The sequence below is a fragment of the Drosophila sulfurigaster genome, chromosome X (assembly GCF_023558435.1).
Source record: "Drosophila sulfurigaster albostrigata strain 15112-1811.04 chromosome X, ASM2355843v2, whole genome shotgun sequence".
NCBI classification, from domain to species: domain Eukaryota; kingdom Metazoa; phylum Arthropoda; class Insecta; order Diptera; family Drosophilidae; genus Drosophila; species Drosophila sulfurigaster.
The window spans coordinates 2,858,566-2,883,449 of NC_084885.1; the positions used below are offsets into that span (position 1 = coordinate 2,858,566).

The 24,884-nt window shown below is 38.5% G+C and overlaps 2 protein-coding genes across 4 annotated transcripts in view; one reads left to right on the forward strand and one right to left on the reverse strand.

Moving 5' to 3' along the window:
- The window catches only part of LOC133848465 (potassium voltage-gated channel protein Shaker), a 233,032-nt gene that overhangs the window by 196,487 nt on the left and 11,661 nt on the right, over positions 1–24,884 (reverse strand). The gene's annotated exons all lie outside the window — the stretch shown is intronic.
- On the forward strand, positions 69–8,903 carry LOC133848674 (dynein axonemal intermediate chain 7-like). Its single transcript, XM_062284329.1, is given in 13 exon segments — positions 69–912; positions 979–1,067; positions 1,156–1,594; positions 2,305–2,465; positions 2,535–2,621; positions 2,718–2,920; positions 4,001–4,360; positions 4,431–4,587; positions 5,467–6,428; positions 6,431–6,620; positions 7,345–7,466; positions 8,009–8,084; positions 8,164–8,903. Coding segments are annotated over 13 exon segments (3,465 nt in total). The 5' UTR covers positions 69–909; the 3' UTR covers positions 8,780–8,903.

The window sequence follows — 24,884 nt, forward strand, 5'->3', positions numbered from 1 at the left end:
AGCTCATCGTTAACTTGAATAATCGATTAGTGACATTATTTTGTCATCACTACAAACAACTTTAACATTCGAATTTCGTGTCTTGAAGTAGGCGTACACGTGAGCATGGGCGTGGCAAGGGGCTATGACACCTTCGAGGTGTCGCAGTGGGACTACGACAACAACAACAACAACACAAGCAAGACTGAGAGCACGAGTGAGCGAAAGGAAGTAGGAAAACAGAGAAAAAAACTATGAAAGCTTTCACGTTGATCCCCGAAGCAGCATTGGCCGCAAGGGCAGAAGGTGCAAAATACAACGACGCCTCGTGACCAGCAGACTAACCACAAGTTATAGCTGCCCGCCTGCCTGCGTGCCCCCCGTTGTCATCCTATCCATGCTGCTGCCCGGGCGCACCCTGGGGAGTTGAAAGCAAGTGAAAAATTTTTGGTGGGCGCTAAGCTTCCATGGAATATTTAATTATGGGACGCCACTGCCATGGCGTGTTGTCCTGTCCTGTCCTGTCCTGTCCAGGTTGTCGAGGTTGCCAGCCAGGCAACCAGAGCCAAAAGCTGATGCCGCTGCGTCCGTCGAGGCTGTAGCTGAAACTGATGTTTTGTGGTGCCCAGGAGACCGTTAGCAAAGGGATTAAAGTTGGAGCCAGGCGACTGTCCAAAGCTTAGCAACAACAACAACGGCAGCAATGAGAACTAGAATAACAAGAAAGAACGACAAGTTGTAGCCATAGCTGCGCGCTTTGCGTTGGATCAATAAATGCCAGGTGGCTCGGCCCGGTTAGCCAGATGGCCAACTGGAAAGTGCAGAGAAAGTTGCAGCCAAACGGCAATTGGCAATTGGCAAATTGGCAACAACGGAAACTGAAGCGGTAGCGGAAACGGAAACAGAGACGGAAGTACAGTCGCGACCAGCATGGTTAGTGTTTGCAAAAAGAACGCGTCATTAAATCGTATTTAAATAAATAATGCAATTCACTTGCAGCCACCCAAGAAGAAGCTCTCCAAAAAGGAGAAGGCACGCCTCGAGGCCGAACAGGCCGAGATGCTGCGCATCGAAATGGAGAAGGAGAAGTGAGTGTGAATGTGAATGTGAATGTGAATCAATAAAAAATATGTGAATAAAACTAAAATGCACCATATTCACTTTATTGCCTCACAGACTAAAGAAGCTCGAGGAGGCGCGTCAGCGCAAGAAACTGGAAATGGAGCAGGCCAAGCATCGTCAGCAACAGGAGGTGACCGAGAATCGCTTTCGTCGTGGCCAGCTCAAGGATAGCATGCGTTTCTTTGACGCCGTTCACACCACCATCGAGGCCATCAAGGCTGGAGAACGGCACGAGCGCGATTGGGATAAGTTTATGCGATGCAATGGGCTGCCAAATGCGGCAAGTGCCAGCGATTTGCGCAAATACATTCATCAATGGCATGCGGACATCGCCCGGCGCCAGAGCGAAGCACGCAATTGGCTGCTGCGCACCGATGAGCGGACACTCCTCACCCAGGATGCCCACGTCTCGGATCTGACGCGTGCGTCGCTGCGTCAGCAGCAGGGCAACCTGGGCGATGTCTATGCACAGCGCATTAAGGAAGTTCTAGGCGTAAGTGCATTCTCGCTTAATGGCCACGCTTACACATAACGGCCATACAACTCTTCATTCTGTATGGCCGTTATGTGTAAGCACATACCCTGATGCTTAGATTCACTCATATCATGCTTAACGCTCACACTTACACCTAACTGCCACACTTACACCTTACGGCCACACAGTATTGATGATTGAATTTCGTCTAAAATGAAACCTGCACCTGAATCCATTCATATCTCGCTTAACAACACCACTTATAGTGGCCACTTTAACTTTAACTTTGCACTCATATACTTAATTAGCAAAAATGGAAGCTACAGCAAAATGTCGCTTCACTTAATGTCTTTCTTATTACATTTTTTCTTGATGCCGTTAAGGGAGTTAGCGTTTAACTTTCCACACTTATAGCATCTAAATACGTAAACATTCCACAATTCTCTTGTCTCAATACTTTCTTCTAAAATCACAGCGAAAGAATTAGAGCAAAATGTTTTCGCTCCCTTTAGCGTAAATCTACTTTTTAGCCGCAATAAGTTCCAGCTATGTGAGTTGGCGCTTAAATTGTATATCTTATAGATACTCAACGAGCTAGCATTTATTAAACTTTAACTTTCCACTCTCAAAGAATTAACAGCATAACGTAATGCGTTCAACTTAACGGCCATTATTGAGGCCAATAAGCGAGTCGGCGTTTAACTTGAACTTTCGATTCTTACACTCAGATACTTAACGAGCTGGACGAGTCGCTGCTGTACACCAAAGAGCGTTCGGCACACATTGCCATTGATTTGGCCAAGTTGAAGACTGAGATGCGTGTGTTTCTCAAACAGCATCTCGACGAGTTCACCCACAAGACAATGTCGCACATTGAACGTGACATGGAGTAAGTTCATCGTGTATGCCTCCCTCTTCTCAATCTTCTCCTCAATCACAATTTCTATTCGCTTTGCAGAATCGATAGGCCTGGCGTCTCGAAGCACATATACAGCTCCGATGTGTTTCAGAGCTTCATCTGGACCTTCTCCAAGGATGCCCAAATGTGCGCAACGAAACCCAATTAATCGCCTAATCGCCTTTAACTAATTTTCCCTTCTTTATGCCACACACACACACACACACGGACACTCAACAACAGTGCTGTTAATCCCAAGGCGCGCATTGGCGAACAATCGGCCCACAATGAGATCGATTTTCCCACCATCGAGATGAACATCTCACTGCCACCCACTGTGCGCCTGCAGAGCTCGGCACTGCGTGGTCTTTGGCTCAATTACGACCACTTCAGCGACTATTGCAGCAGCTTCCAGCTGCGCCATGCACGCCCGAAAATGCCAGTAAGTTTTCCATCACCAAAAACATTTGCTACACACTCGTACTTATCGTAGTACTTTAGCTGCTCAACTTGTTTAGCCATCTTATTTATAACAACAACAACAACGATGAAATCAACAACATTTTTGGCATCAAGTTAAAAGCAAACTAAAAACTTTGTATGTGCACTTTAATGATTTTTGGAAATTTCAACATTTTACAAAGTTTCTATTCTGCATTTTAATTTCAACATTTGAAGAGGTAGTTTCTATGTTTGGAAAATACATAGTACAAATTTATTCAACCGATTTAACAACTTTTTTATACTATTACATTAATAAATGAAGCTGCACACATTCAAATAATAGCACTCTCAAAACTTCTTTCGCTAAAAAGAGTTCACTAAATTAAACAGTTCAACATAATATAAATACGGAATAATTGTTGAATTAAAAATAAAAAGGAAAACAACTTACCGCTAGTTATATGATTAACAACAAAAGCTACCTATAAAAATGTTTAATTTAATTTAATTTTACAATAGTAAGTCATTAAACAGTTTTGCTTTTTGTTTTGTAGAAAAATTATTTAATATATTTAGCTTGTTTTAGATTCAGATTTTGAAATTAGAAATAGCATAACTGTCAATATCTATTCTGCTAAATAAATTCACTATAAAACCACCCTATTTTAATGTAACAAAGTTAAATTAGGATTATGTAATTTAAATTTGTTACATTAAAAAATACCTAAATTATATATAAAAACAATTGTTTTCGAAATATGTATTACAAGAACCTTTAGTTTTGTGAATACCACGAAAAGGTTGAAAAATTGGTGCTAATTTTAGTTTCGCAGTTTTTTTTTTTGGCATACTTAACCTTTAAATGAGTTACGAATGACGATGCTATTAAGTTTCTTCAATTGATGTGTTTTGTACTCTATGGTACATATGTATATTTTAAGTGTATTAGTATACCAAAATACCAAACCTAGCGTTCTGTATATTTTTGGTATTGTGTATCACTTGTTAAATTCAAACTTGTTTATCACTCTATTAACAAAATTCTTAAACTGTCGCTTTTGTTCTGTTCTGCTATTCCACAGCGATTCTGCGACAAACGAAGCGGGAGTGGCGCAAACGCAAAGAGATACTCCAATCGATGCTGGACGAGTGCGCACGAGAGATACCATTGTCGGAGCTGGAGCAGCTCACCCAGGAGCAGCACTCGGCGAGCTCGCTGCCGCCCAAGGAGCGCAGCTACGATGTGGACAAACTCTACGCTCAATACGAGGATGAGCTGAACAAGGCGCGGCGTCGAGCCATCGGACCCGAGGCCTATGGCATGCTGGAGACGGATGTGAATCTGCGCAAATATCGCATCATTGGCGGCGTCTATTGCATTGATTTCCTCGAGACGCCGCAGCAGGATAAACAGCTCAACGCACGCTCCTTTATACGCACCAGTGTGTGGCAAGCAAGCATGAATGAATGAACTCTGACTGAGCATTGATTGACGCTCTACTCTTATTGCAGTTGCGGCTGCAAACAGTCTGATGCACAAGGAATACTATCAGACCTATCATCCTCCGCCTCCAGTGCTGCCCGGTGTGCGGCGTCTGCCCGAGGAAATTGAGGCCGAGATGCGCATGATTGAGGCGGCGCTGGACAAGCTGGCATTGGTTACTCTCCAGTAAGTATAGAGAAAGCTAGGAGCGGAGTTTTGAAAAGACTGTTGTAAGGATCATAGAACAAGTTGATATAAGTGCAGAATAAAAAACAACGCTCTTTAAATAGAGATAACAAATATTGAATCGTATTGAAAACATGCCAAAATTGAATGTGGGAGACACATTTCCGAATCAAGATTAAATTTCCGCCATGATTATAAATGTTTCTTTGCTTGAAATTCGAAAAATGTCGAACCCACAACGAAAAATCTTAAATCAAACACTCTTTAATTTATAATATATTCAAATCAAGAATCTGTATCTGACAACAAAATTTCTTTTCATGTCAAAACATTGAATGAAGATTGAGATCTTGTTTCAACAACTTAAATAGATTCAAATCTTATATCAGGCGTTTGTTTTTAAGATCGCAAAATTCTTAAGCTCAAGATTTTTATTTCAATTTTTCGAACTTCGGTTTTCACTCTGTGTAAGAAAAGTGTCAGGAAAATTAAATTTTGTATCTTAAAACGAGTTTTGTTTTAATGTCAAAGAGTTGAATAAAGAATGAAATGTTGTTGAAACAACTTTATTAGATTACAATTTTATGTCGAGCATGTCTTTAAGAACACAAAGCTCTCAAGCTCAAGATTTCTTTTAGTTTTACTCTGCGAAAGAAAAGTGTAAGCAAACCCGAGCTATCAATTAATCGATTCTTAAGTTCGTAGTCTTGTTTTTGAACTTCTTTATCTGCTAACGAAGTTTAACGAAGTTCGACTTTCAAGTGATGTTTAGATTAAATGTTGTCGAAAATGAAATCAAGCCTGGCTATTCAAATGAAATTTTGGCAAGATTTGTAATTCGATGTAATCTTAATTGTCCATTCTCGAATTTAATTGCAGATTGCCTGACTCTGTCATTTGGTTTGAGCCACCCATCGCCTGTCGCTGGGAGACGCATACCGAGACGCTTGAATCACAGCTGGCGGATGGCGTCAAACCAGCTTCAGTTGGAGCAGCAGCAACCGATGCAGCAGCCGCAAGTGGCGCTGTGGCAGAGACAACTGCCACGCCCACAGAGGCCACACCGCTCTCGACAAACGCACAGCCCAGTCCGCTGAAGAGCTCGCCACGCGGTCCGGCCAAGCTGCGCTCCCAAAAGTCCGAATTGGCTGGCGCACAAGGCGGCGCCCAGAAGCTATACGAGATTGGCGACTTTGATCTGCGCGCGATACCCAGCAATGTGGATCTCTATGGGCTGGTGAAGGATTTTGTGGTGCCGCGACTGCCGCAAGGCTTTTGTGTGCGCCTCGAGCAGACGACACCACAATCGAGCAGCGGCCAACCGCAGCGTCAAGTGATGTTCCTCGCTCGCCAAGCGCACGTGCGACTGGGCAACGTGGCTCAGGTGACAGCAGCCGCAGTTGCAGCAGCTGCGATGGCCACATCGAGTGCGGCACAAAGTGATTCCCAGCGTGGCATTGGCGATGAATTCCTGGACACCAATGAACCCGCGGAACTCTTTCCGCCGCTCTGCTTTGACAAGCTGCTCAAGTTTCGCAGCCAGGCGCGTCCGCCGCCGATAACGTCGAGCTCGTGCTACTTGTTCTCGCAGCTGATCGAGGACATGGATCGTCTGTGGCATTTGCAATTGCCACGCGAACAACAGGAGGAGTTGCTGCAGCAAATCTCCGAGCAACTCTCGCCCAGCGGTTCGCAGCACGACGTCACCGAGGAGCTGCCCGAGGACATGCGTCCGCTGAGCCAGGAGCTCCAAGAGGTGCTCCAGCCAGCGACAGCGGTTGCCGCCTTTGCCTACTACACTGGCATCTCGTTTGTGCGTGACTCGCAGCTGCCTGGACAATCGGGCCGGAGTCGACATCAAAGTCAGCTGGCAGCCAAGAGAGCAGCGACGATGACGATGATGATGACGACGATGACAGCATTCTGCAGCTGCTCGATGGTGGCGCCGGCAATGATTCTTCGGCGGGTGCCACACTGCAGCAGGGACTCAGTCACAACAGCAACAGCAACAACGATAGCTGCGACAGTGAAGCGTACGAATCGAAATAGTTCTTTCTATATATATATATATCTCTATATTTATATGTATATGTATCTATATCCATCTATATCTATATCTATATCATCTATATCTATATCTATATCTATATCTATATCTATATCTATATCTATATCTATATCTATATCTATATCTATATCTATATCTATATCTATATCTATATCTATATCTATATCTATATCTATATCTATATCTATATCTATATCTATATCTATATCTATATCTATATCTATATCTATATCTATATCTATATCTATATCTATATCTATATCTATATCTATATCTATATCTATATCTATATCTATATCTATATCTATATCTATATCTATATCTATATCTATATCTATATCTATATCTATATCTATATCTATATCTATATCTATATCTATATCTATATCTATATCTATATCTATATCTATATCTATATCTATATCTATATCTATATCTATATCTATATCTATATCTATATCTATATCTATATCTATATCTATATCTATATCTATATCTATATCTATATCTATATCTATATCTATATCTATATCTATATCTATATCTATATCTATATCTATATCTATATCTATATCTATATCTATCTCTATATCTATATCTATATCTATATTTACATTTCTATATATATATCTATGTATCTATATATATATATATCAATGGCTATATCTATCTCTCGATTTCCCTTTTAGGCGCAGGCAGAAGATGAGCAGCACGGCAGCCATCACGCAGGGCAAGTGGAGCACCCGCGATGTCCATGACACTAAATTCAATGAGGACAAGTTGTCAATACAGTTCCGTACAGGAAGATTGGGTGAGTGAATCTATAAGCTGCATATCATTAACTAATTGGCTCTACAATTTGTAATCAAACTATTCCTTAAGAACACAAGAACTTCAATTAGAAATATTTGCTGCATAGATTTTAAAATCCCTAATCAAACCTGCTTTAACTAATTCGAAAAGCTTATATTAATCTAATCCAAGTAACCACATGAATTTCAATAACTTTTAAACGAATCGATCATTTTGTTTGCTGTAAAATCGAAATGAATTATTGCAGTTTTAGTCAAGATTTACAATGGTTTTCTTTTTAAACAGTTGAAAACTTGTTTATTTTTTCAACATGTTCTTCAATAATTGTTAAATATATCTCATTTTTGGGACAAATTAAACATTTCCAATCCAGGTCCAATACATAACTGTATAGCAATACACAATTCGAAGCATTTTACTATATTAACATTATTTTAAACTAATTTTATAGCAAATCTCCATACATTTTATAGTCAATTACTCCGTTTTTAAATATAATAATCAAGTCCTAATCGATTATCTGTTTTATTCCCCGCTTAGGCATCTTTGGCTTTGCACTGAACAAATATAGCAACATGCCATATCAAACCTGGGATCTGCGACCGGACATGAAAAAGCAAGTATCTCTCTATCCACACTCTTATGGATGACGAAAACGTAATGCATTCCTCGACCTTTACTTTACCTTTACTTAGCCTCGGCACAATACTCTTTAGCTTCACGGCGTCGCTAATCAGCCTGGACATGACCATCACAGAGGCGGGCTACACGGTCAACAATTTCCAGGGCGGCAGCACTCAAGGCATTACCGAAATGATTGGCAAGACGCTTTCGCTGTCGGAGCTGAAGGCGACCCTCATTCTCTCAGCTGTGGACATTTTCCCAGACGAGGATGCCTTCTGCTATACGGAGGGATCGTGCGAGAAGAACTATGTGATGGAGATGCATACGTATGCCTGCATTTCCACGCTCGCCCTCTCGCATAATTTCAGCTGGTCACGGTGGAACCTCTTGGCGGGTTCACGCACTGCTGTCCTGCTGATTCGAGAGCTGCTCGAGGGCAAAAAAGTGCCATACTATTCCACTCTGCTCGTCACGCCGCTGAAGACCTCGATCATTGACTGCACCGAGGTCTCGGCGAGCTTCAATGCGGTGGGCATTGCAGGCATGGAATACTATGCCGATCTCTATCAGCTCTCGCAGGCTCATGCTCAGCCTGTGAGCTTGGAAAAGCAACGCACGATGAGTCCCATACTCAGGGATAATGTGGCCAGCATTCTGAAGGGCATCAGGCCACTCAGTTTGTGTTAGTTGAAAAGCGTGCGAATTGCACTTTGATGAGGAAATAAATAAGTCAATATAAAGGTAGGATTAGAGCGATATTGTCGGATCGCAAATGAACGAACTAAAATGATCTATTCAGAAAAGTAAAAGAACTTAATAAGTTAACATTAATAGTTGTCTTTTTGATTTAGTTGTTCTATTGGAATTGGATGTGTTACTAGGATGAAATTATTAAAAGGTTGCGAAATACATTTAAATTAGGATATAAATATAAAGTTTGGATAAGTGCGATAGTCTTGCGATATAGTTTGCTGATCAGAAAGAACAAACGAACTTATTCAGTATATTTGACCGATGTATACATTTTGATTTGAACCATTATGAATGTTTAAGCATGTGTTTACTCAAATATAAGACAGTTGTCTTTAATCAGCGTCTATTTAATCAGCGTCTTGACAAGCAAATATTGTTGAATTCTTTGGTTAAGGAAGTTGTAATGGATGAATCACCAACTTTGTCTTCGAACCTCGCGTCTAATTAAACTGCTTGATTTTAGAGAGCATCATTTGAATGGTTGCTTGCAAAGCTGATCGATAAATATTACCGCAAACCAATCAGAATAATTGAGACGTAATTCTGCAGTACAATGTGCGTGTGTATGTGTGTGAGTGTGTGCATTTCTACTCGGTTACTACAGATATCCCTGTAGACTATAAATACTGCAATTTTAATAAAGATTGATTGGCTGCAGCTCGAGCACATTTTCACTTGCAGCGGAATCGTTATTGAAACGCTCTTTATTTTACAGCTTTCGATTATAGCTATTACCACATCATACAAAAATACTATTTGCACAGCTCTGCCTGCCCTTTGACGCAGGGCAGAGGGAGAGGGAGAGGGTCAGCAGTTAAAATTATTCATTCGAAAGTACTCAAAAATCTGTGAACAAGTTTACAACAGTTGCTCCGCACTTGACCACGTTGGCTGAGCGAACAGAGAACAGCGAGCGAGGGCCCAAGTCAGTAAGTTGATTGCAACAGTGAGTGTCAATTGGCACACACACACACACACACACACACACTCACACTCACACTCGGCACACACACACAAAGAAAGTACACCCTCGCTGAGCTTTTCAATTAAAGCATAAAAATAAATATGGCAACATGGGCAAAAATGTTGGCCGAGTCCTCGTATTTTAGCCCTCTCGACAATTTATGCAAAATGAAATGAAAGCCAAGCAAATGTTAGACAGAGTTCAACACAGGCAAATCCACATACACACACACACACATAAGACTCTTTCTCTGTTCTGTGATTTTTTTTTATATTTTCCGATTTTGCATTTTTGCTGGCGAGCTGCTAACAAAATTTATGCTCCGACAGCTAAGCGGCTTCAACTTTTTTTTTTCAAACCAACTGACCAGCTGTCCAAATGCTCAAAATGGCACAAATAGTGTATATGTATGTGTGTGTGTGTGTAGGTCAAATGTACAACTATTTAATGGGCGTGGCAGCAGCCTTTTATTCAACGCTAGGCAAAAACTGAATTAGCTCGCAATTTAACTTCAACTAGCCAAAAAGCAGCAATAATATTCACTTTCATACTGAATACCAAACACACACACACACACATATACACACGCTTACAACGCAGACTCTCACGCACACACATGCAGCGGAAAATGCCAGCATGTAAGCTCATTATGTATGAATGAGCCGGAAAATTGAAAAGCAGCTATTGTCATTTGCACAGCTGGAAAAGCTGCACATCTTTTTTTTCTTTTTTTCCTTTTTTTGGCCAATAAATCAATTTTGCGGTCAGACAATAATTTGTTAATAATATTTGCAAATTAAGCACTCTACTTGGCAACTTCAAATATTTGCTTGATTGATTCATAATTAGCTCCGTATATTATAATTATTATTGTACTCGCTATCTGTTAGGTAGAAGAAGTGTGTTGGGGGCAACAAAAGTATGTTTTATTACATGCTTTTTATGAAGCACAATTGAGCATCTCCGATCTCTTAAATTATATTCTGAATCAGAGACAACAGCTGAAACGGCATAGCCATGTCCATCCATCCGATGTTATTAAGTATCTTTGGTTGACAATCTGTTATATATTTTAAATATAATATTATATCGTTATACGAAATATTGTGGTTGGTATATTTTAGTATTTTTTACGGTATTAGCGTATATCAAATACAGACAGTATATTTCAAATTTCTTTCGGTATATTACCTGTTAGGGAGAAGAGAAATACCAAATATAAATGTTGGTATTTTTTGATATAGTATTTTCGGAACATTTTTTTGTTGACAGTCTGATATATATTTTAAATATAATATATCGATATACCAAGTATTGCCTTTGGTATATTTTAGTATTTTTTGGTATATTATGTTATCCATGGTACATTTTTAAGGTATTAGATTCAGTTTTTTTTTTTTTGTATATTACACGTTAGGGATAAAAGTAATACCAAATTTAACACGATATTTTCGGAAAATTCTTTGGTTAAAAATCTGGTATATTACGTTCTCTACTTTACATTTTTAAAGTACGAGTATATATGAAATACAGACTTCAGCATATTTCAGTATATTTTCGGTATAATAATTTAATATGTTTTATGGATAATACCGTGCTGTTATGCTTGTATATTCTATGGTATATTTTCAGTGTAATAGTATTTCGATATATTTTCGTTATATGTTGGTCTGTTTTCGGTATATACTTCGATATATATTAGTGTATATCTGATTCTAGTATATTTATTAAGTACATTTGAAAGCTTATTAAAAAAGTGGTGGCGGGTATCTCACATTCGATCACACTCGAATGTAGCATTCTTACTTGTTATTATTGGCTGCTGTTGCAATCATCGCAATGACGATTTGGCTGCTTTCTGACTGCGGCAGTGTTGAAAATGCTGTTGGCTCATTTTGTTTGCGGCTTGCGGGTGTGCAAGTGTCAAAAACGGAAACGGAAACGTAGCTTGCACTTCGCCAACAAACAAAAATGTATATGCCGCAAATCAACCGCAGCCCCACAGCGAGTTGCCTGCCACCTGGCATCTGCTATCTGCCACCTGCTCTTAACAGGCAACCACACAACTGTGTTATGCGGTTCGGGGCATGCTCATTGACAGCAGCAACAACGACAACAACAGCAGCAGCAGTAGCGAGAGCAAACAGAAGATAAAACCACACAGGCCCAGAAAAACGAACGAGAGGGAAAGAGAGAGAGAGAGAGAAAGAGAGATTGGGAGGCGAGGAGAAAATGAAGAAAAATATTTCAAAATTAAGTGCTAAATGTGTCAGCGTCGAGCGAAACGTGCAAACATGCTAAATCTTGTTGTGTTTTGTTTCAGTTTGTTCACATTTTGCGCAGCGTTCTCGTTTTCGTTTTTGGTTTTTGGTTTCGGTTTTGCGTTGCGTTTAGCATTGAATTCAATTTGGGGATTTTGCTGAGAGGCCGCTGCGGCTGCTTAGCTCAACCAGAAGAACAAACACTTTCTAATTATTTATTCATATATAGCAACGAGAGCGAGAGAACAGAGAACAGATGTGGGCAGGCGGATGTTAGGTTGGGTACGGGCCAGTGATGCCAGTCGCTCATTAACAAAACAAACGACAGCCCAAGCGGCAGACAAACAGGCGCCGCGGGCAAATTGTAAAAGCGGGTAAGCCGGGAGCGGGGGAAGCGTGTCGAGGCGGACAACGGAGGTGGGGCAGGCTTGTCGAGCCACAGACAGCTGGGCGCCAACGTTGACGTTGCCGGTGACCTTCACACACGCACACACCCATACACCCATACACCCATACACACACAAACACAAAACACGCGCACACATTAGATTGCGTATACGCAGCGTGCGGCAGCGACGGCGGCGGCTGAGTGAAAGAAATTGAAAGTAGGGACGCCGCATTAAGGGATAACTCGCTCTGAATATGTTAATTTACCAGTCAGAACATTTAACATGTACGATACGATTGCGTGGGTGTGCGTGTGCGTGTATGTGTGTATGTGTGTGCAGCCTGTCAATAGAGTTGTAAGCAAAATGTGCCTCATCTGCATATAAAGCGATAAATTTATCGTTTGACATAGTGATCACAGACCTTTGAACTACATGCTTGACAGATGTTATTATAATAAAGAAATCAGCACAGATTCCGAAAAATAAGATATATGTATACAGTACTATATACATTTCAATATGTATTTGCAGCTTATAGTTGATGAATGAAATCAAATTAGTTGCGAAAATGTAATGATATATTCAAATGTTTCCTCAAATGAGGAACCTAAGGTAAGTAAGTTGTGGCAACAAGACACAAAGTTGTATAATATTATTTAAACTTTCGTTTTTCATTTAAGATATATTACATTAAATTTAATTTCTGTAATTATTGTGGTATGGGTAGAGTGGTATTATAACTTTATGCCAGTATGAAACGCATGTAATACGCAAAAGGAAATATTTTTGTCAATCACATAAAAATCATAAAATTTATTTATGAAATAATTGCATGTATATGGCTGCCTCATCATAGTTACATTGATTGATATACCAAATATAGCCTCAGTATAGTTTAGAGTGTTTAAGAATATTTATTAGGTATATTTTAAGAGATGGTATATTTTGAGTATAGTGGTATGTTAATATACCAAATATAGCTTTCAGTATAAATTGTTATTTTATTTTTTTTATTATATATTAATAAGGTATTGTTTAAGATTTGGTATATTTTGTACTCCATGGAATATCGATAGTATAATAATATACCATATATAGCATTCAACATATGTATGTTAGTATTTTTTCTGTATATTAACAAGGTAATGCCGCAATATTTTGCTTTTAATTATTCTCGCACACTAGACTGTAGCTTTTTTTCCCTTGAGTTTCGCTACAACTATTTAAATTCATTTATCTCTTCGTCAATATATTTAATCTTGTATCTAACTGATAGCTAATTTAACATATGAAATCTAAGCTGTTTTAACTGCTATACATTTTACTATAAAAGTGCACATCAACTATTAATCATTTCCCTTAACGTTCACTCGTTTACTATCGCTCAGCTTTAATCTGCTTAAGCACATTCTTTTCCGTTTACTAATTGCAATTAGCATATTCCAATTGGCCACCACAAAACAAAAAGAAGAAAAGAATTATCGGCTCATAACTTCTGGCAAGAGTCTCGACTATCTCAGCTGTCGGATCGCTTGTCAGCTATCGGTTATTTATAGTCCAGGAGGCGGAAGACACGTGTGTGTGTGAGTGCGAATGCGAGTGTGTTGACTGTAACTGTTAGTGTAAGTGTAAGTGTAAGTGTGTGTTGCACAGTTGTACAATGGGCAAAGACATTAGAAACCGTGTGGCATTAGCATACACGAGCACAGAGTGCCATAAAAGTAACGCTACATCCACTTAAACGCCGAAGCTGCAAGAGCTGATTTTTGCTCTGAGCTTAAGCTTGAGCTCGGCATCCAAGACTTGCATAATACCATGCCATGCTATGCCACACAGCCAGCAGCAGCAGCAGCAGCATCAGCATCTTGTGTTGTTGTGCTTGTGCTACACAGCTGCCAGTCGCTCTGGCTGCGGCTCTGGCTGCTGTTTGCTGTTTGCTGTTGTTGGCATTAAACATTCGCGCGTTTTCACAGCAGGCGACCAACAACAAAAGCCATTGCCAAGTATTACATGTGTTAAATGACAAACATAACTATGCATATACTCTAGCCATTGTATCTATGTGTGTGTCAGTGTGTATGTGTGTGACACAGTGTGTGCCAGAGTGAATTTTTACTTTAATCAAGGCAAAGGCAGCTGCCGCACTAAAAATGTTGCCTGGCGCAAACAATAAATTTTTGCCACCGCTGCTGCTGCTGCTCCTCTTTCTCCTTTTCCTTCTCCTCGCATTGTCTGCATGTGTGTTTGTGTGTGGGGTAAAGCAGGTGAATTTAATGCGCGGCTTTTGTTGCCGTTGCCGTTGCCGTTGCCGTTGCCGTTGCCATTGCCGTTGGCATAAAATTCGTATGCGACGCGCACAAAAGTATGCAACGTAATTTAAGTTAATAGCAAGCGACTTTTGAGGCTGGTTTCCCTCAGTCAAGTCTATTCAAATTACAATTCATTATGCGCCCAGCGCTAAGTGTGCGTGTACACCTTCTATCTCTGTCTCAATCGTCCGCTCTCTCTCTCTCTCTCCCTCTCTCTCAGTCTCTCAGTCTCTTTCAACTTGGCAGCTGCAGCTTGAGAACTTCCGCCTCGCAAGCGACACTTGAAATGCATTGTTGTTGTTGTTGCTGCCGCTGGCTCTTGGCATCATATGTATTCGTGAGTGTGTGTGTATGGCAACATGTGGTATGTGTGATTGTTGTCTGCCTTGTTGTTGCTGTTGCAATTTGCGTCAAATTTCGAGTTTAAGTGTCAATTACAACAAGCAAAACAAGGCGAACACTTTCGACTGCTGCCGTTTGCTGCTGCTGTTGCTACTGTTTTTGGAGCGCTTTAACACCAGTCTGACACTCATACTCACACACACACACACACACACACACACACACACATCCTTATGAAGCACATGTGTGTATAGCTACCCTCTGTTCGACTCTGCTCTGCTCTTCTCTGCTCTGCTTCCAAAGCTGTCAGCGTTCGTCAAGCTGTCAGCTTTGGCTTTTCATTTCATTTCGTTTCGTTTCGTTCCGTTTCGCTTTATATAATACTCTGGAGCAGGCAGCAGCTGCTCAGTGGGGTAGCTTAGTGTCACAAACTTTTCATGGATTCAACAAAAATAAAACAAAAAAATATGCATCATAATATGACAACACTATAAATTCACTGACAAAGAGACAGAGACTTAATCTTATTTAAAATTTCAATTCAACATATATAAATATGTAACTTAAATATACATTTTTTTTTAAACATATATCAGATATAAACTATCGAACACAAAAAAGCAACATATTTAATTAAATTAAAAATTAAAAGTCATTTTGATTCCAACGAAATAATCTGACTAAACTACAATTTAAAAAATGTATATTGATTTAACTTTTGAGTTTAAAATTTAAATATAAATAAGTTTAAAATATAATTTGATTGTACAAAAAAAAATAAAAGAATGCGAATAAAAGAATATGTTCTCTGAATAAAACTCCGCTATAAACTAACCAGTAACATTTTAAATTAAATTAAAAAAAATATATATCTACATATATGTATTTATATATATTGGGCACATTTGTTGTTTGAATTAAAATTGGAATATGAATATGATTTAAGTAACATATAAGAAAAAGTACAATTTAAATCAAATATTATCTAATAGAATAGGAATACGGAAAAAATGTTTAAATAAAATATATCTATTGCTCATTGATAATAAATGCAGGCTATCAAATTAAGTCTTAGTGAACTTCTCTTGGGTATTACAGGGTGGCAGCTAGTCGGGCAAGACTCGTTTGAGTCACATTTATTTTAGCTTTGCTTTCGTTTTGCTTTTTCTTTAGTTGTTCTTCTTAGCTTTTGCCTCGCTTTTAACCTCCACTTTTGCGCCTAGGATGCTGCCAGCCACCTGCCTTCAAATTTGTGTCGTCTAAGCCAGTGCGTATGTGTATGTGTATGTTTATATATATATATATGTGTTTGTGTTTGTATTAGTGTGTGTGTGTGTGTTCTCAAATTTGACTTGCCTTCAAAGCTGTTGTTGCTGCTGTCGCTGTCGCTGTTGCTGTTGCTGTTGCTGTCGCAGTTGCCTCTTGACGACGATGACGCCGACGACTTTTGACTTTCTACGCTGGCATTTTGACACAGTTGATTACAGCGCCACCTAGCGACCGCACACGCAGCTAAGCGGAGCCAAGCGGGTCGCGACGTCCGTTGTAAGAGGGTGAAGGGCGAGGGCGAGGGCGGGGGCGGGGGCAGATTGTTGCGACGACTCTCTGTGCACTGTGCTGGTGGCAATATTTATGCAAATGGAGCACAGAGAGAGAGGAAGCGAAGCCACCACGCCCACACGAGGTTTAAGCGGCTGCAAAAAGTTTGTCATTCATTTTGGAAGCGACCGCACACAGCAGAGCTCGAAATATATGTGCATGTGCATGTGCATGTGTGTGTGTTTATTAATTGCATTCCACAATTTATGCATTGCATTTGAATTATTTGCTCTGCGATTGTAAATTTCGTTGCACGGAGAGAGGAGCAGCTTCCTCAGAGCAGCTGCAAGAGCAAAAGTTCGGATAAGTACGACAACATATAGTACACATGTGCAGTATTATATATGTACATACATATAAATATACCTACATATATGTACATATGTGTGTGTGTAGACAAAAACAACAATTCGCTGACTGATTGGCGACTTCCCACAGGAAGGAAGCGATGGAAACAATCGCAAGCGATTTAATGAAATAAATTCACACGTGTACCCAAAAATTTGTCGAGTTATTTATACATTTTTTCCAGAGTATTTATTAAGCAACTGAAGTACTAACAATCAAGGCACAGCATTTTATTTTAATAAATAATAAATAAATAGAAATGGCAAGAGACTGAAAAGCTTTTGAATATTTAATTTAGTCAATTAAGCTAAATTTATATGAAAAATACATTTAAAGCACTAACACAAACTTCTTTTTACATGGAAGAGAATGCTCTTTACAAGTTGTCTCCTTTTGGCATGAGGAGTGAGTCAATGTTAATGCTATCGCATTGAAAAGATTCAATCTTTCTTAGTCTCGCTCTCTCACTTTGGTAACAACATCAAAAAGAGTTCAGAAACCACCCCAACAAGTTCAAACGCATTGAGACATCGGAACATCTACTCTAACTAATAAGCAAGTGCCTCTGTGCGATAGACACGATCAGCGAACACTTGCTTTGGCAACCAACTATCGCGCACTCGCTTGCACTCGCACAATAACATTGCCGAGCAATTCGAGTTCCCGTTAAAAGTATAGCGGAAGAAGTTGCTTAAACGGAAAACGATGCTAGTTGAGAGTACGTAAGACTTCGCAAGTAAATGTATAACAAAAGAGAATGCGAGTTCAGAGATGATGTAGAGCAGACACAGTTGCTATTTAGCGATATGAGTATAGCGGAAGAAGTTGCTACTACTTATGGTATAGCGAAGTAGTTGCTGGTAAAAGTATAACGGAAATAGATGCTAGTTTGGATTCAATAAAATGGAAGAAAATTTCTATTAAGCGATCATTGTTGCATCGTTGTTACAATTGGAGGAAAGCAAGCGAAAAAAATCATTAGTAAACGCTAAGAGTATATCTAAAGACGTTGCAACTACTGATTCAGAAGATCTTGCTTGAACCCAAGTGTTGAAGAGAAGAAAATTCTTGTTTAGATTATGCGAAAGCTATTAGTTAAATATAATCAATTTTGTATTAACTTATAATACTAAAATTACAGCTGGCAATTTAACGCTATACCCTCAGATCTTGCGTACTTCTTTTGAATTTCAACGTCATGTTATCCTTTGGACGTTTTTGGTAGGTATTTTTTTAGTTAGTTAGTTTAAAGAACTTATTTGAGATATTATTTATTTTGAAAACCCAAATCATTGTCTGCATTGTAGCTCTTGAACCACATTCAACTTTATATACATATAAAATGCATAAAACTTGCTAATAACACTTTAATCTGGTGGAAAAAAGTTAAAATAAAGTTTGACTAGAAATTCAATTAAAATGCTTTTACTATTACAAATTTAAGATGCTTGAATTGTTCAACTATCAATTGACTTGGTTTCGGCAGTTCATTGATACTCTCTGCTCTCGGCTTGGCTCTTGAGTTATTTGCTTAATACTTTTCGAGTGGAAACTATCGAACAATGGTAGCTCAAAGTTTGGCAAACTAATTGAAATGAAAGTTGCGGTCGCGCTTTAAATACTTTGACTGCACGAGATTGCAGAGCGAACGAGCGAACAAGCGTGCTTTAACTGCCGAACCTCACCTGGGCGTATATTTAACGTGTTCCAGCAGATTCTGTTAAATGGCGAGCACCTGCTCCTGCTGACGAAATGTGGGGCAATGAGGCGTGGCTTGACCTCAGAAAGAGAGAGAAGGAGAGAGAGAGAGTGTGTGGCAAAAGGAACAGCAATGGCAGCTGCGGCTGCTTACCGAAAATATTTGTACAAAGCAACTTCTTAAAAGCGAGCAACGAAAAAAAAAACATATTTATGCCAGCCTGACATGAATGTCTCTTTCTCTGTGTGTTTGTGTGTGATGCTGCTGCTGTTGTAATCTAAACATTCCAGGGCACAAAGCATATGTATGTATGTATGTATGTATGTATGTGTGTACACACATAGGTGTGAGTGTGAGTAATTTGAGCATCTGCACGTACGCAGCTCGAGTTGCAGGAGCAAGAGCAATAAAACAGAAAAATTTCACAAGCTGATGAAAAGGAAATGACCACAAATTGACGTCGCAATGTGCGCTCACACACACACACACACCCACACACGTACAAAGGGAGAGAGATAGATAGATACTCGCTGAACGATTTAACGTATTTAATTTCTAGCACACACACACATAGCGCTGTGGCATGAAGTCGAACAAGCGGCTCGATTCTTAACTCGGCACGATGGCGTGCCTAGAAAAGTTCAGCAAACCCTAACAACAATAACAACAACAACAGACTGTCTCTTGCTCTTATACTCACTCGCTCTCACTCACTCTCTCTCTCACTCTCTCTCTCTCAGACTTTGCGTGTGTTTGCCTGTTAGAAAATAATTAAAACTTTTCGTGATTTCGTGCCAGTAGCTGCGATTTTTCTCAATTTAAAATGAATTCTGGCAACAACACCAACAACTGTTGCAGCTGCCAGTTGGGTGTGTGTGTTTGTGTGTGTGTGAGAGAGAGAAACCTTCCCTTCCCTTCCCTTCCCTTCGCTTGATCACCCGCCACTCACTAGTGATGCCACCCACAATGCTCACTTTTGATTAGTTATAGTTGTTGCTAATGTTGCTGCTGCTGTTGCTGCTGTTGGCCCTGTTTACAACATTCGTGCAGCTTTTGATTAGCAGCAATTTTGTCGGTGTTGTTGCTGTTGTTGCACGAATAATCGACGCGCTTTCAAATCGCTTCCGCAACGTTTTCTCTCCTCTCCTCTCCTCTCTTTTTTTTTGCTGTGTGCGCCGAACATTTTTCGTTTTCTTTTGTGCCAATTTCAATTGATTTATTGATTGTGCGTGTCTGTGTATCTGACCTTAAAACTCCCCCAATTAAAACATTGCACCCAGCCAAAAAACAACAAAAATGCGATTTTTCGCAATTTGCACTCAATGCTTATTTTATTTGTTTTGTTGCTTGTTGTTGCTCGTTTTCTAATTCAACTAAAACGACGCCAACATTTCTCTCGCTGCTTTCGTAGCGTTGCTTTTGTTACCCACCTCGTCTCATTCGAACTCTATAAATAACAAATATAATACAAAATAAATGCGCCCTCAGAATCGAAAATTATAGCTACGCAATATAACATATTAAATTGTTTAATACGCGAAGTGACGAAAATATAATATGAGAAAACCGATCAGTATTTTTTTATTTGACTTAAATAGTTTGTGATTCACATGATGCCTAATTTGTTACTTTGCTTGGCAATTTGGAATATTTCGGACTCAATAGCATAATTTGAATGTAATAGTAATATTTACGAAATATAAACGTCGGTATATTTTGACATTTCAGTCTATAAATTTGGTATATTTTAAGAATAATACCACTCTGTTTTGCCTTTATTTGACTGTAGCTTCTTTTATTTTAGTTTATCTTTGTTAAAGGTTTAAGTTGAATAATTTGTGATTCAAATGCTGCCTTCTTAGTTACTTTTCTCTGGCAATCTGGTATATTTCGGTCTCAATGATATAATTTTAATGTAATATACTGAACATTAATATACTAAATATAGATTATTATATATTTCGGTATTTTTTCTGGTATCTGGTATAATGCGCACTCAATGTAAATTAAAACACCGAATATAGCTTACAGCTTATTTCAGTATATCAATTTGGTATATTTTAAGAATAATACCGCAATGTATCGCTTTCATTAAAAATGGATTGTGAGTGTATCACAGTTGTTTCTTACTTGTTGCCTTTTTTAAAAATCTTAGTTTGAATAATTTGTTATTTATATGCAAGCCACCTTAGTTACTTTTCTTGATAATCTGGTATATTTCGGACTCAGTGGTATATTTCGAATGTACATCGATGTATCGAATATAACCCATATTATATATTTCAGTATATTAATTTGGTATATTTTTAGAGTAATACCGCACGGTATTGCTTTCATTGCAAATGGGTTGCGAGTGTCTCACAGTCGAACTCACTCGACTCTAGCCTTCTTACTTGTATTATTTTAGCTCAACTCTTTTAAATGTCTTTGTAAAATAGTTTATGATTCACATGATGTCTATTAAGCTCTTATCTGCATTTCTTTCACATTCCATAATTTCATTGTCTATAAATAAATAGAAAATAAAATAATTTCATATATTATTTCTGCCTTCCTGCCTCATTATGATTTATGTTTATGCTTTACTGCTTAATACGAAATCGATACATTGACCATTTTATTTTCTTTTCGTTTGGGATTTGTAAAGCATTATTATCAAAGCCGAAGATTTCAAAGTGTCGAAATGCTTTTTAGTGGATGAAATGAAAAAAGGGCAAGTGCAAAAATTGTTCGCACTTAATGCATTATTTTTGTTGTCACAGATGAAAATAGATTTTGGACTTTTGAGTACATTCGGCAATTTGAGCTGGGTTTGAGTCATTCGTTTGGGTCATTCGTCTGGTTGGTAAAGTTGTCAACAATTATTTTGGTTGCTTCGCGATTTATTGCGACAGTTTTATGATGTTTCGCAGGGGAGAGGGAGGAGAGAGAGAGAGAGGTCAGCGTTTGAGCTGCTGTTTATCAATTGACACGCGCCTACTATAAAATGTATCTCGCGAAATGTTCGATGGTCGTTGTTTGTTTGTTTGCAGTTGTTGTTGCTGTTTGTTTACTGTTTGTTTTGCTGCTGCTGCTGTTGGTTGAGTTAGGGCCCTCGAGGCACTTTTGAATGTGTGTGTCCTTCGCATTTTGGGCGCGACGACGACGACTAAACTCCTATAAATATCGTTGACGATTTATCAACATGTCTTTTGTCCGATATGTGTGCGTGTGTGCGAGTGTGTATCTAATGCGCGTGGGCCTATAAAATAGTATCTATAAGATACGATACGATACAACACACACCAAAGTCAGACGCTTGATCATCATCGTCGGCATCGGCGTCGGCCCATTTTCAATTTGTTTGATTTCGGTTGCCAATTTTCGACTTGTTCTTATACTCATTCGAATTCATTATTATGCCATGTCACCTAAGTTAGCTAATATGCCCACTCGCCATTCATTCCACACCCCATTTTTTTGGTCGTGAGCATATTTATTAATGAGCCCTCGAATATCATCGACGCGTCGAGCAACTAAACTCGTGAATCGCACTGATCCGTGGAATCAAATAGACATTCAGACACAAGAACATGTGTTCGATTCAACTCAGTGCCAACTGTGTCAGCGACATTTTGTTGTAGTTTTCTGTGGTACTGGGAAAACCCCACAAGCAGTTTCTCTATATATAGTTATCACTGTTTAAGGTGAAGTTTACATAACTCCCAGTGTCTTAATGCAGTTCTTGACATTTGATTATATACTCGATCGATAGTGCTTCCAAATATTTACGAAAGTAAACGAAATTTTACAGGCATCTTTGATTTATATTTATATTAGATTTATACCTAATATATACCATTTATATTTACACAAATTACCATTTAAAATATTTTCGATTGATGCTGAATCAGTACTTATTTAGTAATTAAAAATGTGGACGAATGGAAACGAAATTTTATAGGCTTCTTTGACTTATATTTATATACCATTTATACCAAATATATGTATATACCTTAAAAATTCATATTTCCAAAATTCAGCATTAACAATATTTCTGATTTATGCTGAATTAGTATTTAAATCTTTTTTCATCAATTGTCAGATACTTGACTATATTTCTAGATATATATTTGTACAATTTTTTAGTCTATGAAATTATTTACTCTTTATACTTTTTCTGATTTATGCCAAGTCAGTATTTATTTAATATTTCATAATCGATGAATGCAAACAAAAGCGAACCAGCTTTTTGATTAACTTTCAGTTACTTGGCTACATTTTTATGTTTATTTATAAACTTTTTTTAGTAGTCTATGATATTATTTATAAAGTTTATCCTTAGTAATATTTCCGATTTATGCTGAATCTGTATTTATTTAGTATGCATTTGAAGCATTTAAGCGCACTAGCAATAAAATAAAATGATCGTCATTTGACTGAGAATAAAAAACTCGTGCCACAAGTGACAAAGTATAATGAAATTTGCATCTAAAAAAACGAACTAGGTTCAGCACTTGTAAAAGCAATATAAATTGCATCTGTTCGCTGGGAATTGGCGAGCAAGCCTTTTAATAGGATTAATCGAATAATATGATGAAAAAAATAATACTTAATGGTTTTATCCTCTCACCGCTTGAGATAACATGCTGCTACTGATGCTGCTGCTATGGCAGCCGCAAACGAATTACAAAAAAAGTGTCACTTTCCCCTGCCTTCCTTCTTTCCATTTGCCCCATTCGTTTGATTCTCTTGGCAAATACTCGTACTCGAATGCTGAAAGCAGAGTGCAATATTTTCATTTCATTTGCGCACACAAACACATGCTGACGTGTGTGTGTGTGGGTGTGTGTTAATTTGATTTCACCAAACTAAAGCACATCACAACCTCCGCCCCACACACACTCCCCCTCAGTGTGTGTGTGTGTGTGTGTGTGCTTTTGTAGGGCCTTGCTGACATTTTATGCATCGCCGCATTGCCGCAGCGTCGAATTATTAAATATGCAGAGTTGCCACAGTTTAAAAACCACACACAACCGCACAATTCAGCATAAAGTATACGACCTGGTAGCTGCCGGCTGCGCAGCGGGGGCGTAATATTGATGATTCACAAAAAGACAACAATTGCGGTCATACGCCTTAAATTCAAATAAAACGGATCATAAAGCCAATGAATCGAATAGTGAGAAATTCCCCAACTACAGCGTTGAACACTTATTTTGATTAAATTGCATAAATACTAAGTAAACATGATTTGGGTATGATAAATTGAAAACTATTTTAATTGGAAATCTCTAAAACAATTTGTGTGTTTACATCTGCCCTGCTCAAAGTAAAACAAGCATCGAAGTGAATAATGTAAATAATCTTCCAACATCATTTAATTGCATTTGAATAGTGCAGCGTCAAGCATATTTCTGATGATTGCATTTACAACAATACAGATGCCAATTAGTAATTCCATTATTCATAATACAAATTAAGAACTGTTAGTCGATTTGTTAGTAGTTAACACAGCTTTGTACATTCAAGTTTAGTGTATGTTTATTGTCTATTTTTGAATTCGCAAATTAATTGAATTCATTGACAATTTAAACATTTGTAAATAAAAGTATTTTTTGTCTTAGCTTTTAAAGTGAAGATTGACAAAGTAAGCTACTAAAAAGTAAGAAAGCTACCATAGAGTATAAAGCATACCAGATTGATAGACAGACAGACAGACGATAATATATGTCTATAGTTTATGAAGTTGGAGATGCCTTCTTCTATAATTATCATCTACGAAGTGGTTGTGTAAGAATGTGTTTAGGAGGATCTTATAATTAAAGTAGTCGGATGTGCTCAGTTGACATGGCGAAGCAGAAAAGCTTCACAAAGATTGTCCAGCTTGCTGGCGATTCTGATCAACAGCTGAATCACATTCCATATTTTCACAGTGGGTAAATAAATAGTAAATAAAATAAATTCATATGTTATTTCTGCCTTCCTGCTTCATTATGATTTATGCTTATGCTTCGCTGCTCAATACGAAAATAATACACTAACCGTTTTATTTTTTTCCTTTTCATACACGCTACCCATAGGGTAGAAGGGTGTAATAACTTTGTATGTAACAGGTAGAAGGAGGCATCTCCGACCCTGTAAAGTAT